This window comes from Perca fluviatilis, chromosome 24 (genome assembly GCF_010015445.1).
Source record: "Perca fluviatilis chromosome 24, GENO_Pfluv_1.0, whole genome shotgun sequence".
Classification (NCBI taxonomy): Eukaryota; Metazoa; Chordata; class Actinopteri; order Perciformes; family Percidae; genus Perca; species Perca fluviatilis.
The window spans coordinates 18,485,889-18,501,414 of record NC_053135.1 but is presented as its reverse complement, the minus strand read 5'-3'; the positions used below and the strand labels follow the sequence as shown (position 1 = coordinate 18,501,414).

The window sequence follows — 15,526 nt, the reverse complement described above, 5'->3', positions numbered from 1 at the left end:
AAGGAAGCAATGCATTCATCCTCATCCAGGAAGAATAGAAAACCAGGCGCCATACATACAATGGACACTTAAACTGCTGAAGGGTCTGATGGAGTGGATGGGTTTACCCAAACACAGCCAGGGATGTTGCACCTTGTTTTTAGACAAAGCCATAGCATGCCTCATGGCGTAGCAGAATCACAAAAAGTAGGCTATTTGAGGACGGGGTCTTCCAACGGAAAACATCAGATCTGTTTACTTATCTTTTTGTTGCCTCAAGCTGCGTTCAGACCAAATAAAAAGCAATCTAGCAATTTTCCGCAGGGCGGTGTGGTGGTGGGGTCAAGAGTGTCAATGAAACGGCCCGTTTGCGTGACGCCCCGTTGTGTTATTTAACCCCCCAATGTAGCACAAGTAGACTTTATATTTCACAGTTGCTGTTTTCTGTCCGATCGCTTATAGATCTCGGCGTTTCCTAACGCCCACTTGAAGGCAGCTTCATTTCACTGACCGTGCAGATCCACCTGGCCGTGCAACGTTTCTGTCGAGCCGCGCTCCACTTTATTCCTATGGGTGACGGCAAGCGACGTAAAGCATCCCGGGAAGGCGGCGCTGCATTTGAAAAAATGCTGCGCGTCAAAAAGCTGGCCGATGCCCATCTTTGTGCAAATTAATCCGTTGAACGCGACTATCCAATAGAAGTAGAGCACAGGGGAGACTGGGGGGAGTCTCTCGCGGGTCCTTTGTTCTAGACGTCCTACAACAAGAATGCTCAGGAAATTTTAGCGACACCACGCTTCAGTCATGTCGCAGAAATGGATCCGCAGCGTGAGAGAGAGAAAGAAGAGAGCTTTCTTGTTTGGCAAAGAGTCAGCTGTTCCACAAACTCCCGGGCAGTTCAGAGCTTGTGTTTGGTGTTTTTAAAATGTTCTTGTGGCAGCGATAGAGGCAGTGATGTTTCCTGTTTCCTGTACGGGACTCTCACACCGCCTCAAAACACTCCGACAAGTCTGATCTCTGGCTGTGTGAATGCAGACTTAAGGTATTCTGTTGTTGGAGGCAAGCAACACCCTAAATGAATGATAGGGAATTGAAAGGGCTCTTTTCAAGCACTTAAATTCTCAAAGGTGTTTTTTTTTAATTTTTTTATGTTAGTTGTATTTCCTGCTGACATTTTATGGCTCTGACAGGAGGCCCGGCCTTTTCAACAACTCTTCTTCACGCCTAACCCCTGCTGCAGATGTGAGTGTCTTGCTCCAAGGGCCTCTCGGAAGTAGTTTGGGATGGAAAGAACAAGTTAATTTGTCCTTTTCCTTGGCTTGATTTTGCCGAGCTTCAGCAGTGATTTGAACTCGCACCTTAAGACTCTCGTTTACCTTAGTTTGGTGCCTCCACGCCGCCTGCCAGTCGTGAAATATGTCCGTTTTTATTTGATCTAACAAAATGTGTAATTAAAAAACAAATCAAGTCATTGGATTGCATGAAAGGCATTTTCAACGAGTCTGTAGAAGGGAGTGAAATTAAGACCACATGAATCACATGAGTCAAATTATGTCATCTTCGTTGTGGCGTTATTTATGCTCATTTGCACATTTGGGCAAACTTATTTTTATTTTTTTTACCACATGCAGATATAATATACCTTTGTGTGTCTATTTGTTATTTGCTTCCATATCTACATGCAGTTTGATCCATACATACTAGCGCTGCCCAATATATCGTTTATTTATTTATTTTTAAATCGTCATCGCGGAATAAACACATCTCGAAAGACACTCTGAGATCTTTATGTGTTAGTTGAAAGAAAACGGCACTTTAAAATGTAACTGTCTCTCTTATTTTGTTATTCTTTTATGTTCAATTCAATGTTCAATAAAAGAAAGTTGGAAATGATTTCCTTTCATTTGTTTTAAGTTCAACAAGCAGTGTGTTGTATTTTAGCAGAATTCTGAAAGACACTTTAAATGTGTTTAGTTATTGCGAGTGATATTGTTATCGGCATATTCAACAACGTTATCACATATTTTCCTCATATCGTTCAGCCCTTATACATACTTTCTTTCTGTGTGCTTTTTTTGTTTTAAATCTGCATTTCCGACATACTGATGCTTGCCCGGGCTCCGCTCATTCATCAGCGGCAGACTATTTTTCTCTTCTCGCCATTTGCTCTACGCTCACACAGGCAACAGTTCACGCTTGCACCTGTTGCTGTGAAATATGTTTGGGGCCTTCATGGGAAATGGATTTGACGAGAGAAAGTGCCGTCAGCGCTGCTAAGAGGCAGAGCGACCTCGTCTGCCAGTGAAGTAGACCTCTCTCTTCCATGTGCAGCTGTTGAAAAAGAGACCCGCAGCGCTTCTGAGGGCCCGGGTCGGCATTAACTGGCTTTACGTAAGCAGCCATTTTATTGAAAAATAGATGATCTTCCCAAAAGGTAACCTCCATTATGGGAGCTAAGCCCTAATTTTCTGGAAGCCACTGTGAACGGAGACACGGTCGGGGCGGACATGGCACTTCCTCCTCTGCAACGTTATTTCAGCGGCAGAGGAGAGTGGATAATGATCATGTAATTTGGGGCATTATTCTTTATTTGTCCTTCAATTTACTGTTAAATTGCGGCACTCTTTTGAGACATGATAAGCAACAATAAATAAAAACTGGTGAAGGTCAAGAGTGCATATCCTTGCTGGCTGGAAGAATAAAAAATGGGAACTCAAAGTGAATAAAGCCGGTATACACAAATGCATAAAAAAGCCTATTTGTGATAAAAACAAATGTTATGCTTACAGCTCTTTTACCTCAACAACAACAACAACAACAAAAACACTCTTCAGACCTCAAAAATAATTTGTTGGACATTGGAATTTAAGTAAACACACATTGCTTACTACCATTATAAAATAAAATAAAAAAGAGATAAACCAAGCATCATGTACTATTTAGATATTTACTTAACATAGGGGACATGTTGACATGATTAGGGCTGCAGGCACTAAGAAAGGTGAATGTGCTTCTGCAAAAATTTTTTGACTTCTATCAGCAGCCTGTTAGAAAGTTCCTAACCATGTGACACATGCATTATCTTCCTTTTTTCGGGGTTTGACAATCTGTTTTTCACACAAACAAGTTGAGTCCCCAGAGGAGTTCGCTGGCTGTTGAGTGTGATTTTTCAGCAGAACTGTCTGGTGAGCTAAGAACAAATGTAATGAAAAGGGAAAAAAACATCACCTGATGAAATAATGGAACGGCTTTGAAATTTGGTTTGCTGGGTCGAGAACGGAACAACGTAGCAATGAGCGATGAACATTGCATCCTGGATGACCGGGAGTTAACATTGATATCCTAAAAGAGTAAAAAAAAACTACTTATTGCACCTTTTGGGAGCACAAAGAAAATAACGTGGGAAGCAATCCTGGCTTCCTGTGTGTCTGAACCGTTTGGCTTGCAAGCGCTTGGAAGCGAGCGAGTGGAGGCGGACTACCTTCAGTCTTGTCAGCAGTCTAAACCGGACTAACTCTCTGACAGGTGATGAGACACGGCAGAAGTGCTAAACTGACAAGCTGTCATGCAGTATTTTCCCCCTGGATATCCGTTTGCGAAAACCTGCTGCCTGCGTTCAGCTGCAGGAAATCAAGGGCCTCCTTTTATTTTGGCGGGGAGGGGAGTCAGTTGGTTCACCTCAGTTGCGTTTGTGAGCAGGATTTTGGTTTCTCTGCTTTTCTTTCTTGTGTTCCTCCCTGACCTTATTTTCTCATGCCAGGATAGTTGTGATTGCTCATCTTTTAAAGAGCTTTCATTTTTTTATTGGTGTATTGACTCTAAAGCACTAAAACGTACCACAGAAGTGAATTTTATTATTTCTAAATGTTTGATGGCTTCACTATATCTTCTTTGTCAATGACAGTGGATGAAAATAACCTTTTCATCTCCCAGCCACAGTGCCTTGTAAATCCTCAAATTCAAACGCTGCAGTTTTTTTTTTTTTTTTTTCAAGGTTTGCCTGGGAAAATGTTTGATAGAGTAATTGTTACTTTTAACCTATAATCTCCTTCAGGAAAAGTCAACAATGCATGGATGCTATCTTAACAATGACCCAAAGAAAAATCAAAAAATTAAAATGCCCCCCTTTTGTTTTCTCCAGGTGCCATTCTGGGACGCTCGGAGACGCAGGAGTGCGCCTACTACAACTCCAGCTGGGAAAAGGAGCGCACCAACCGCAGCGGCATCGAGCCCTGCTATGGCGAGAAAGACAAGCGGCGGCACTGCTTCGCCACGTGGAAGAACGTCTCGGGAACCATCGAGATCGTCAAGCAAGGCTGCTGGCTGGACGACGTCAACTGCTACGACAGGTACGCGGGAAGCCACAGCAGCAGCAAAACATCTGGGGGAAAAAAAGACTAGAATATCCCCAAATGAAGTCTTTTGAAGAAAACAAACAAAGAAACAGGGAGAAGCAGCAAAACATATCTCAGAGAAAGACTAGAATATCACCAAATTATAGTCAGGCTAACGCTTGGGCTACATCGAAAGTGAAACGTACGCGGACCGTTCGCGGAGCTGATGTGCCGCAGAATGTATCTTTCAACCGGCTACACCAGCTGCACACACAAGGCGTAGGATTGTATGAGTCCCAGGCGAGGGGGAGAGCTTTTACCTCTGGATTGTTGTTGTTTCTTCAGTTTTTTTGGAGCCGGCACAGCGCTGTGAACCGTCTACATCTACTCAGCTGTTATCAGAGGACGCAGGGGAGGGAAACAAGAAATAAAAACAGAAACTCTAAAAACCAAACTGCCAACACACTCACTGACAGTCATTCAGTCGTTTCCTGTAGATCGGGAGTTTAATTTAAAAGCTATATAGACACCGTATGATCCATTTCTGTTTAAAAGGACCGCACACACCTCGCGTAAAAAATATAAAGAGAAGTACGCTTGTACAGTGTATCTCCGCGGAGCAGACGCACCACTACGTTGCTCTCGTGTCTAGTGCAGCCAGTTTCATTGATTATGTGGAAGCGTAGTGTTTGAACAGCCGCTCTGCATACGTGATGCGCACAATGTAGCCGGCCGGTATGTCTTTTGAATAAAAAAAGAAAGAAGAAGAAAAAAAAAAAGAAAAAAAAAACAGAAAAGCAGTAGCAAAACATATCTGGGATATAAGACTAGAAGATCACCAAATTAAAATCAGGCTAAGACTTTTGAAAAGTATTAGTGGCTTCCTCAATTTAGTCTTTAGAAATCTTTAGTTTAGACTGCAAAATAACATTTTGCAATAAGAAAATCGATCAAATCTCTGTTTTTTTATGGGAAGTAGGTGGTGTCATTTGAACACACTGTATGATTTGGGATATAAAGAAGACCCATCGTTAGATACCAAAAAAAGAAGGTCAGACTTAAATTATTGTACATGTCCTTGCTAAAAAAGCCGTGCAAATATTTCATGCCAGCACATCACGAGGAGGACTCAACTCTGAATACACTTCTCGTCACCGTGAGAAGAGTTTAGTCCGTTTTGTTTGCTTCCCCATCTGAATGACACAAGGCTGCACGTTTTAACTACCAGGCAGAGGAAAATTGAAATTGCTGTGTGACTCTCCACTGAAAATGGATCCAGCCTGATGTGTGCGTCCAACCCCCGAAACAGTAAACAGATGTTAAGATGTAGTTTCTTCCTCGCTAGAACATCAACCTGGCACCAGAGGCTGGTTTGAGCCAGTTCTGCTTGTGTGTTTTTGTCGTTTGATTCGTGAGCGATAAAGTTGTTGTAGAGTCTGCAGCCCGCACAGTTTGGGCACCTCTGCTCAGACGGCGCCGCCTCTCCTCCCTGGAGAGTCCCAGAGCAAGTCGAGGGCGGCTGCCACTTCCTTTGGCTTTTATCTGATGACTGTGTGAGTGTGAAAGAGAGTGTGTGTGTGTGAGATTGTTAGTGTACATGCGTGTAGGAGTTAGTTCATAAATATATATATATATATATATATATATATATATATATATATATATATATCTTTTTTCATGTCTTCTGCGGCAGAGAGGAAGGAGAGGCGTGTGTTTGCGTGTATGTGTGTGTTGATGCTTTTTAGAAAACGTGTTTTCTGCAGTGAGTGCATGGAGAAGTGTGTGAGCACATGTGTTTTATCTGTGTGCACATGCAGGTGATGATGGAGGTGTGTGTGTGCATGCGTGCGCTCATTTACACTTAAATAAAATAGATTGCTTCCATGTTCTTTGCAGCGTGCAGAGAGGAGAGATGGGAGAGTTTCTCGTTTCTAATTTCCACCTCCATGTCCTCTGCAGTAACGAGTGTGTGGAGAGGAAGGAGAGTCCCGATGTTTTCTTCTGCTGCTGTGAAGGCAATATGTGCAATGAGAGGTTCCTGTACGCACCTGAAGCGCCCCCACAGAGCGACCCGCACCAATCAACCGCCTACAGTATGTACAGTCCAACTTGCAGACATACACAGCAGTATTCCACTGACAAACGTTTACAGCAGGTTTGTATTGCAGCCACACTTAAGACTGAAGTCTTATATTCTCTGTGTATTTAGGGTTACATCACTTTAATTACAGGTGAACCAGGAGGTATGAAGACAAACAGTAGTGGGGAAAGTTACTCTTCAAAGTAGATTGTTGCCTCGGGAAAATATACGTAATCAAATATTTCTATGTTTAAATAAGATAAGATAAAACTTTATTGTCTGTTCACACAGAATTTTTTTTGCATCGCCGTCTCCAACAATCAACAGATTGATGAAAACAAACATCTGTATGGTCACCCAACAAACACACACCTTTACGTGACACACACGCACACAGAGAGACACACACAGAGAGACACACACACAGAGAAAAACACACACACACACAGAAATACACAGACACACACACAACACATACAGCACAGATGTATATTTAGCTTTTTTTTTTCTCAAACCATTGCCACAACATCCAGGCTTTTACTTTGAAGACATCATCCTCCACAAAGTGTGTAATGTAAAGTACTCGTGCTCTGGTGTTTCTTCAGCTACTAAGTTTTCCCCATGCTCAGGTCATAAAGAAAAAGTTGAAATGGCAATCACTTCCGGGTCACGCAATTTGCATCAGTTTGCATCGTTATGATCATTTGAGCACGAAATTGGAAAAACGAGTCAAATAAGTAATTTTTTGCTTTTCAGATTTTTGGGTTTTATTTTGAAAAGCGAATGATACACGGATTGTTCTCACTTGATGGAAATTAAATGTTGGTATTTAAAGGAATGAATCGGCTCATTAAAGCCCAATATTCAGTGTGTGACTGTGTAAAATCCAGAAATGTGGTAGTTAAATCCATATCTGTGCTTCTCCGCGTCATCCACAGCCCAATGTGCAAGCATGAAGCCTAAATATTAAAATATTTATAGTTGCTAACAGGGCTGCACAATATATAGTTTTTCAGCGCCTTATCAACTGCCACAAAACACGCGTCGCGAAAAACTGAACTTCGCAGCCTGCAAGTGACATCATTTGTCATGTGTATGCGTATATAGCCGTGGCCTTAACCCGCTGCGATAACGCCGCTGTGAACTTTGTCGTACATAACCTCCGGAAATTCATCGGGTAATAGCCTTTCTTCACCATACAATTCAAGCGTAGTCGTTGAGTTGGTGCTATGATACCGCTGAGTGCAGACTGCCATATTCCCACTGCTGATGCTATGACTGTTTGAAATGATCCTGATGCCAATATTTGTAATGTAGCGAGGACAACTGGAATGGAATGTGAACGCCGAGTCTGAGATTCAATGTCATCGTTGATTTCTTCCAGTAACTGTAATATTGCACGGCTGCTTAATCTGTAACGCTAAATGATTTTGTGTTCACTCAACTGAAAAAGTGTGATCCTTGTGGCGAAAATCCTTTCAGCTCATCTCCTTGAACTACGTCTTTGTCCTGCTCGGATTACTGCTGCCATTTCACCAGGCGAGGAAACCCGCTTGCGGCTGGTTTACACCTGCTTTTAAGAGGCGGAGAATTTTCACCGCAAAATAGAGGCGCACTGTCACGGGAGGTTTTTGTACACACCGCGGAATACATAATTAGGCGCACTTTACGCTTCCCCTCCCATCTCTTTATGGGAAATTCCCACTTTCCCCTTGACCCTCCCGTGAATGCATATGCATGACACGGAAAAGCGCAATTTGCCAGTTTGAGTTCCCACGACAGGCAGTCGCTTTTACCTCAGTGCGGCCTGTTTTTACATACCTCGCCATGCTTTTACGCGCACGTTGCGAAACAAATACGCCTGAAGTGGGTGCAAAAGCGTTAGTACATGAGGCCCTCAGAGATTTTATATTAGTTGAAAGAAAATATCAGCAGGAAAATGCACTTTAAAATGTAACTGTCATTCTTTTGTTAATGCTGCCTTTTATGTTCAATTCAATGTTCAATTTGTTCAATAAAAGAAAGTTGGAAATGATTTCCTTTCATTTGTTTTAAATCCAACAAGCAGTTGGTTGTATTTTAGCAGAATACTGAAAGCAGCAGAACTGAGAACACTTTAATATCTGGTTATTTATTATCGCGATATTTTCCTTACATCAAGCAGCCTTAGTTGCTAATGTTGTGGCATGCAGTTTATTTTCACTTATTAATAAAGCACTGAACCTACAATCCAAATATTTAGGAGCTATCACTCAATACAATGAATGTTTACAGAACAACACAAAAGCAAGCAATTATAAACAATACTTAAAGTGATGGTTCGGAGTAATTTCACCCTAGGGTCCTTTGCACCATGACCTCGAGGCAAACACCCCCCCCCCAAGAAGCTTTTTTTCACCTGGGTCTAACATTGGGAGAGTTAGCGTAGAGTAGCGTTATCAGCTGAATAGTTTAGCGCAGAGGCTAATGGACCCACGTTTGTATCTCGTAAATTACCCCACTAATAATGCCCGAAATGATACCAAACTTCTACACTAGTACAAATAGGTTATGTACTCATAAAACGATGGATTGGAAAGTTTGTAAGTACACCAGAAGTGTATGTAAATAACTAACTAATACTTCTGCTCTCTGCTGTTGTTGTTGCTGCTGTAAGACGAGTGCTTAGGGCCGTCTACAAATTACAACACCGAAAAGAGATGCAACAAAAATATTTATTTTTTATTATTTATTTACTTTTTGTTTTTAAAGTAAGTGCTGTAGTATAACTAGCAGGAGACATTTAATAATTGAGGTAAGTTTGGAGACATTACCTTATTTAATCATTAAATTAATAAATATTTTTGTTTTGTTTGTTTGGCTCAAGGTCATGGTGCAAAGGACCCTAGGGTGAAATTACTCCGAACCATCACTTTAAAGGCCAATAACAACACTGATAAGACTGAAATAAGCTGAGAGCAGAGACAGTCGCTTATTTAGCCCAGGAATTGCAACAATGAGTCTCTCGGGGTGTTTTTCTTCAGAGTGAATTTGAGCGTTAGCTCGGAGTAACAAACCTGTTCTGCAGGGGGTGCAGGTATGACTGTTTGGAATGCAAAGCCATGTCAATGCCTTGAGCACATCAAATGTTGTGTGCCTTCATCAACCAGTGGCAGTTCTGGTGTCCTTGCACTCATCACTTTACAGCTGAATTGTCCAACAGGCCCGCCTGTCTCTTCGTATTCCTTTTTAAAATTCCCCTTCCTGAAAAAAACCGTACAGACACCCGCACGGAAAAAAAACTCTTTGACAAACGCCCAGAGTGTCCCGCGATGCAGCTGGTGCAAACCCAGTGGGCCCCCACCTCGTTCTGTCACATGCGGCTGTGGCGGGTGGCGTCCAAGCGTCGGCGCTTTGACAGCGCTGCCGAATCCGACTCTTACACCTTGTGATGGGAGGACAGGCTGAGCCAGCAGGCGTCACCCGGCGACTCCTGCAGGGGTCGGACACAGTTCAGAACGCTGTTATTTTTGGCAGGCGGATTACGTTATGTCACGAGATGGATTTGCTAATCCGTGTGTGTGTGTGTGTGTGTGTGTGTGTGTGTGTGTGTGTGTGTGTGTGTGTGTGTGTGTGTGTGTGTGTGTGTGTGTGTGTGTGTGTTGTGTGTGTGTGTGTGTGTGTGTGTGTGTGTGTGTGTGTACACACTGATATGATTCCTAAGCACAGTGGCTGTAAGCAGGGTTGGTGCTACACTTTGAGATGACGTAGCACAATGTCAGGCCAATCGGGCATGCTGTTTTTCTTTTCCTGTTTTCACCTTGACAATGTCTGTCATTTTTTTTTTTACATATATATATATTTTATTTTATTATATATATTTTTGTTTCTAATAAGCCTGCTATGAGTCATATCTCCTAATTTTTGTCTTCATCTTTTTTTTTCCACTGTCCTCTCTCTTTCTCCCTCCCCACAGCCACCTCCAACCCCTTTTCCCAGAATCCCCAGCTCTTCAGCACTCTGCTCTACTCCCTGGTTCCCATCATAGGCCTGGCCGCCGTCGTCCTCTTCTCCTTTTGGATGTGGAGACATCACAAACTGGCCTACCCGGCAGCCCTCGTCCCCACACATGTAAGTCTTACCAGGGAGAGGAGAAATTTAAAAACTACACAAGACTCTTCTAAACAGTAAAATAAAACGCAACCTCTTTGTACTCTGACAAAAGTCCAGTCCATGACCACTTTTCCCCGTCTTCATGTTTGGGCCACAACTCATCTGTGTAGTGCGTTTTTCCAGAGGTCACCTGTCAATTAAACAGCGTGGCAGGGACTGTGGTGTCCTGTTACTTCGAAGTTGCTGCTGAGGCAGTTAGAGTTTCTTTTTTTGTCGGTTCAGCCAACAGTGTCCACATGCGTCCCACTTCATCTGTTAATTGCAAACAAAGGGGAAATGTAAAAATGCATCGGTTCCTGCGCCGCAAATGATTTCTTTATCGTAAACACATAACTGTAAGCGCGAACACAAAAGCTTGGGAATAAACATTGGAATAAAAGATAGCAGGGCTGCTCTATTATGGGGATAAAATTGCAAAAACTGTTATTTTGGTCAATATTGAAATCATGAATATTGAACTTGTTGACTTTTGGAAAGATGTTGCATTTCTTCAAGTTAAAAAACAGTGAAACAGGTTAAATGAATCAATCCCTTCTTTTTTTTTTTCATTCAGAACACAAGACAAATGAGTTTACTCACAAAACGTAATGCACATAATGTTTTTCTTGATTAGATAGTTTGGAGCCAAAATCAAAATCACGATCAAAATTCGTTCAATTGCACAGCCCTAAAAGATAGTTAAAGTGCAGTTATGCACAGAATACTCATACAGCAAGCCGGTTAAAAATCCCAAAATTGGTAAATGAAGAAAATGCCTCATTCTGCTCTGGTTGACTTTGTTGTTATTTATTTCCTGCACGAGTCAATGCTCATTAGTTGCTCCTGTCTTACGATAAGGCTTGTATTGTTTGAAGTTTGCAGTGTGATGCAGTAAAAACACTGGGCTCTGCCTTCTCTTTTTCAACCAACCTTCAACTTTACCACTGCTCTAGTTTCTCAGTGGGCTAGAACAGCCTTGGCCTTTCCTGCCCCCGTGCAGCAGAGGGACAGAGCTATGGTCAGCCAGAACAGACACACTGTGCTGAGAGTTTACGTTTGGGGTGATTGCTTTTTGCAGTTTCTTCTTCATGTGTTGTATAGAAGAATAAGAGGAGCCCTGGTTCTGCGCGTTTCTTTTTCCTTGAATTTCTGTCTGAGCTAGTCTCGCATAGCCAGACCTTCCTCCACAGCGCTGCAGAGGAGGGTCTGGCTAGTCCACACAGTATTCTGGCATAGGAGAGCAAAACATGCTCTGGTTTATTGGCATTTCTTTAAACCAATCACAATCGTGTTGGGCGGAGCTAAGCGTCGGACGGAGCAACAGTGCCGCTGCAAAATATTATATTATGAATTGGACAAGTTCTGTATAATTATCACACTGTGCTTGGAGCTGTCCACTTGTGATCCAATCACTCAGGACTGATGTTACTGGCAAACAGGGTCAAAAGCTCCATTCTTGTAGGACTGAGAATACGGCTCTCTCTCTCTTACTTAGTTTTTCATAATTTCAAGGCGGTTTCAAACCCGACAGCACCAGAGCTATATTCTCTGCTGCTTGGCAGCAGGGGGAAAAAGAAAATCCATGCAGAGCTTCCACAGTATGGAAGAGGAGTCAGGGGCCTCTGCATTATTGATGAGGCTTTATATAGGCAAACAAAACTAAACACAGAGACGCTCGCAGCTCTGCCTCGGAGGAGGAGAAGGAGGGTGGTGGTGGGTGGGTGGGTTAGTGCGGGGGAGGGAGAGAGAGAGAGAGGAGAGACATGCAATTCTTTCAACTTAGTTATTGTATTTGCTCAGTGCTAAAGCATTGCAGGGAAAGGGATAAAAAAGACAGTGACACAAGACAAACAGGAGACAAATGCTAATGTGTGTTGGAAAACAACACCGCTAAGAGGCTTATGAAACATCTTACCTGGAAACAGAGAAATGAATAAATAAACAGCATAAAACAAAACAAGATCATGACCAAAGAAGAGCGGATCAGATGACTAATGGTGGGGGGGGGAGGAACTAACGGCTTAAATATTCATAAAATCACAAGGGGAAGAAAATGAAATGAAATAGTCAGGATGGAACAATGAAGTCATGCAGGATGTGTATAATCAAGTGCGTGCGTGTGAAGTATTTAATGCATGAATGAGTAGGCGTACAAGGACAGGAGATAGAAAAGGAGGTCACTCGTACAAGAATGTGTTTAAAAGTCAGCTCTTATGCTTTTCTGGAAGGTAGTGATGCAGTAAACCCCGCCCGCCTGCCACTTGAAGGAGGCTAAAACAAACGCAGACAAGTTCTGGGAGTCCGTAGCTTGTTTGGTAATTGATTAAACATTTCTTTTTTTCAATATAGAAGATGGAGAAAGCCACCGAGAGGAGAGAGATTGATGTAGCGGGAGGGGGCATGTGGAGGGATTTATTTCTCGCTGCTTCTTTTTTGGTGGGGGTTGTTGTTGAAGAATGTTTTCACAAAAAGGCTGTTTCAAAAAAAGCTGTGGTGACTCGACAAACTTCCAAAAGCGGAAGATATTTCATAGAATTTGTCCAAAATAGCGCCAGTAGACTGGACTTCCATTTATCATTTTCTGTACTGCAGTCGTCATAGCTTAATGCACTATACTCTGGCTACATATAATCGCTACGTTCTGGTTTAAAAAAAAAAAGGAAAGTCAATATTAAAAAAATTAAAAAGTAAATATCTTGTGCTACGTTTCCCTCCCTCATTCCCCCTGTTCTGGCGTTTCCCTCCCTCATTCCCCCTGCTCTGGCGCCTTTCTCTCTCATTCCCCCCTGCTCTGCCGCTTTCCCTCTCCTTATTCTCCGCTGCGCGTTTCCCTCTCTCACATTTCCCTTTGTCTCTGTGGCGTTTCCTCCTCTCATTCCCCTTCCTCTCTCTTTCCCTCCCTCTTCTATGGCCTTTCTTTATTTCCCTGCGCTCTGGCGTTTTTTTTTTTTCCGCCCCACCCCTACCCGGAGACATTTGGAAACACTTCTGACCCGTTTTGGTTTGGAATCTGCGGGGTTGTGTTGCTGTCTCAACGGCCGCAAACGAAGACCTTTGGCAACGCCGACACTGACGCCAACGTTTCTCCTCCTCATTGGATCATGACGTCTCCTTCTCTGAGACTAAAGCTACTAACATTACCATGGCAACTACCAGCAGTGGGTGGAGTCTCCACGCTGCCTCCTGTTTATGCCCAGTATACTAGAATGTTGATGAGATATGAGGTTCAGGCGTGTTAGTTTAAACAGAGATTAGTTCTTCTACAGGAGCTAAAAACACTTGTGCACGGAGATCGCTTTTGGCTCAAAACTCCACTTAAAAACCCAAACGTAGCAATGTAAATGCAGCCTTAGTCATGTATTTTTAATGTGACAGAAACAAATTGCCCACAATTGTTGCTAGTTTGATTTTAAAGCGCTCTGTGTGTATGGGAAGTCATTACAGTAGTTCATCATAGGTGTTGGTAGTAATAGACAATCTTTTGCCTGTTCCCTAACCTATCCATGTGCCAACTACAACGCTGTGTCTTTTAAAAACTGGCAGAGCTCTGCATCACACAACGCACATTTAATCTAAATCTCTAATTGAAAGGAGTTGGAATGTGATTATGTCATAAACAAGCAGCTGCAGTCTGATCAGAGCCAGAGACAAAGATGTAACATACACTGTATATAATGCTGATTTCTGCCTCGGCTTCTATATTGATTTGGGGATTTATTTTCAGGATACTATGGCACTGAACCTTTTACATGTTAATGATTAGGGTTGGGTATCGCTTGGGTTTTTTCCAATACCGGTGCTAAATCGATACTTTTAAAACTGTTCCTGAACTGAAATATATATAATATATTTATAATGTGTATATAATATAAAATATAAAAAAAGAAGCACAAAACGACAGTTGGCGACATTAAAGAACGGCTTGTTTATTGCTAAGGCCATATGGTCAAAATTAAATGATTTGATTAATAATGTAATAACAATAACTTATAACAATTACTTATTTCAACAGTAAATTGCTGGTAATTGACAAAAACAAGCACCAGATGGGAAAATGGTATTTTACAATAACTTTGAATGCACCACAAGGCTGGCAAGTTTCAAGTGAACGCACCGTCTGTGTTGTTTTTCCGACAACGGCAGTTGCAGTCAGACTGTTAAGTCCCGCTGTTGGAATCCTCTACAGGGAAATAAAGTCACACTTTGCACCGCTTAATGTAAGATGTCAGCATTTTAACAATTGTGTTTAATCCAGCTACTAGCTAACGGTAACATAGCGTCCCGTGCAGCGATGCTTCTGAAGGAAAAAATAAAAGTCAGGCACTGAAATGAGGAACCAAAATTTCCGTTCTTATTCGGTCTCGTTACTACCGTTTACGTCGGAACCGGTTGGCACTATTGGCACCGCGTTTCGGTATCCAACCCTATTTATGATCCAGCGGAAATTAGCAACAGGATCTTAAGCTAAAATAGCTATTTATGTTGTTGACATTCAAATCAAAGTATTGCCCCAAAAATGTCTTGTTTTTCTCTGCAGCGAAGGAGTTCCCAGTCAGTCAAAGAAAAAGAAAAGCACATGAAGCTGCTGCCATTATTTTCTTTGCAGGGTAATGAAACATGCTGTCTTTATAATGCAAAAGTAATTGTTCCCACTTAATGATCATTAATGGATTGATTGGATCGGCTCTGCTCTCTCATTTTTGCGAGGCACTGAAGAAAGAAAACAAACTGAGTGAAAAGAGCTGCACTTTCAACACATAGTTGTCAGCTTTACGTTGGGACAGGCTTAAGGGGGGGGGGGTTCACAAAGAAGCAGGCGGGTTGGTCACATCAAAAGTGCATTTTCTTGCACACGTACTTTATAGACTACACTAGTTAAGTCCAAATGTTGAGGTACTTGTACTTTACTAGAGTCTTTTCTTTTCATACCACTTTCTACTTCTATTCCGCTACATTTCAGAGAGAAATATTGTACTTTTTACTCCACTACATTCATCTGTTC

The 15,526-nt window shown here is 42.2% G+C and overlaps 1 protein-coding gene across 2 annotated transcripts in view; it reads left to right on the top strand.

Annotated features, from left to right (window-relative positions):
• The window catches only part of acvr2ab (activin A receptor type 2Ab), a 57,069-nt gene that overhangs the window by 21,602 nt on the left and 19,941 nt on the right, over positions 1-15,526 (top strand). For both annotated transcript variants that reach the window (XM_039793146.1, XM_039793145.1), the window contains exons 2-4: positions 4,121-4,328; positions 6,273-6,406; positions 10,349-10,503. In XM_039793146.1, coding sequence (XP_039649080.1) covers positions 4,121-4,328; positions 6,273-6,406; positions 10,349-10,503 — 497 coding nt within the window. The remainder of the gene's footprint in view (positions 1-4,120; positions 4,329-6,272; positions 6,407-10,348; positions 10,504-15,526) is intronic.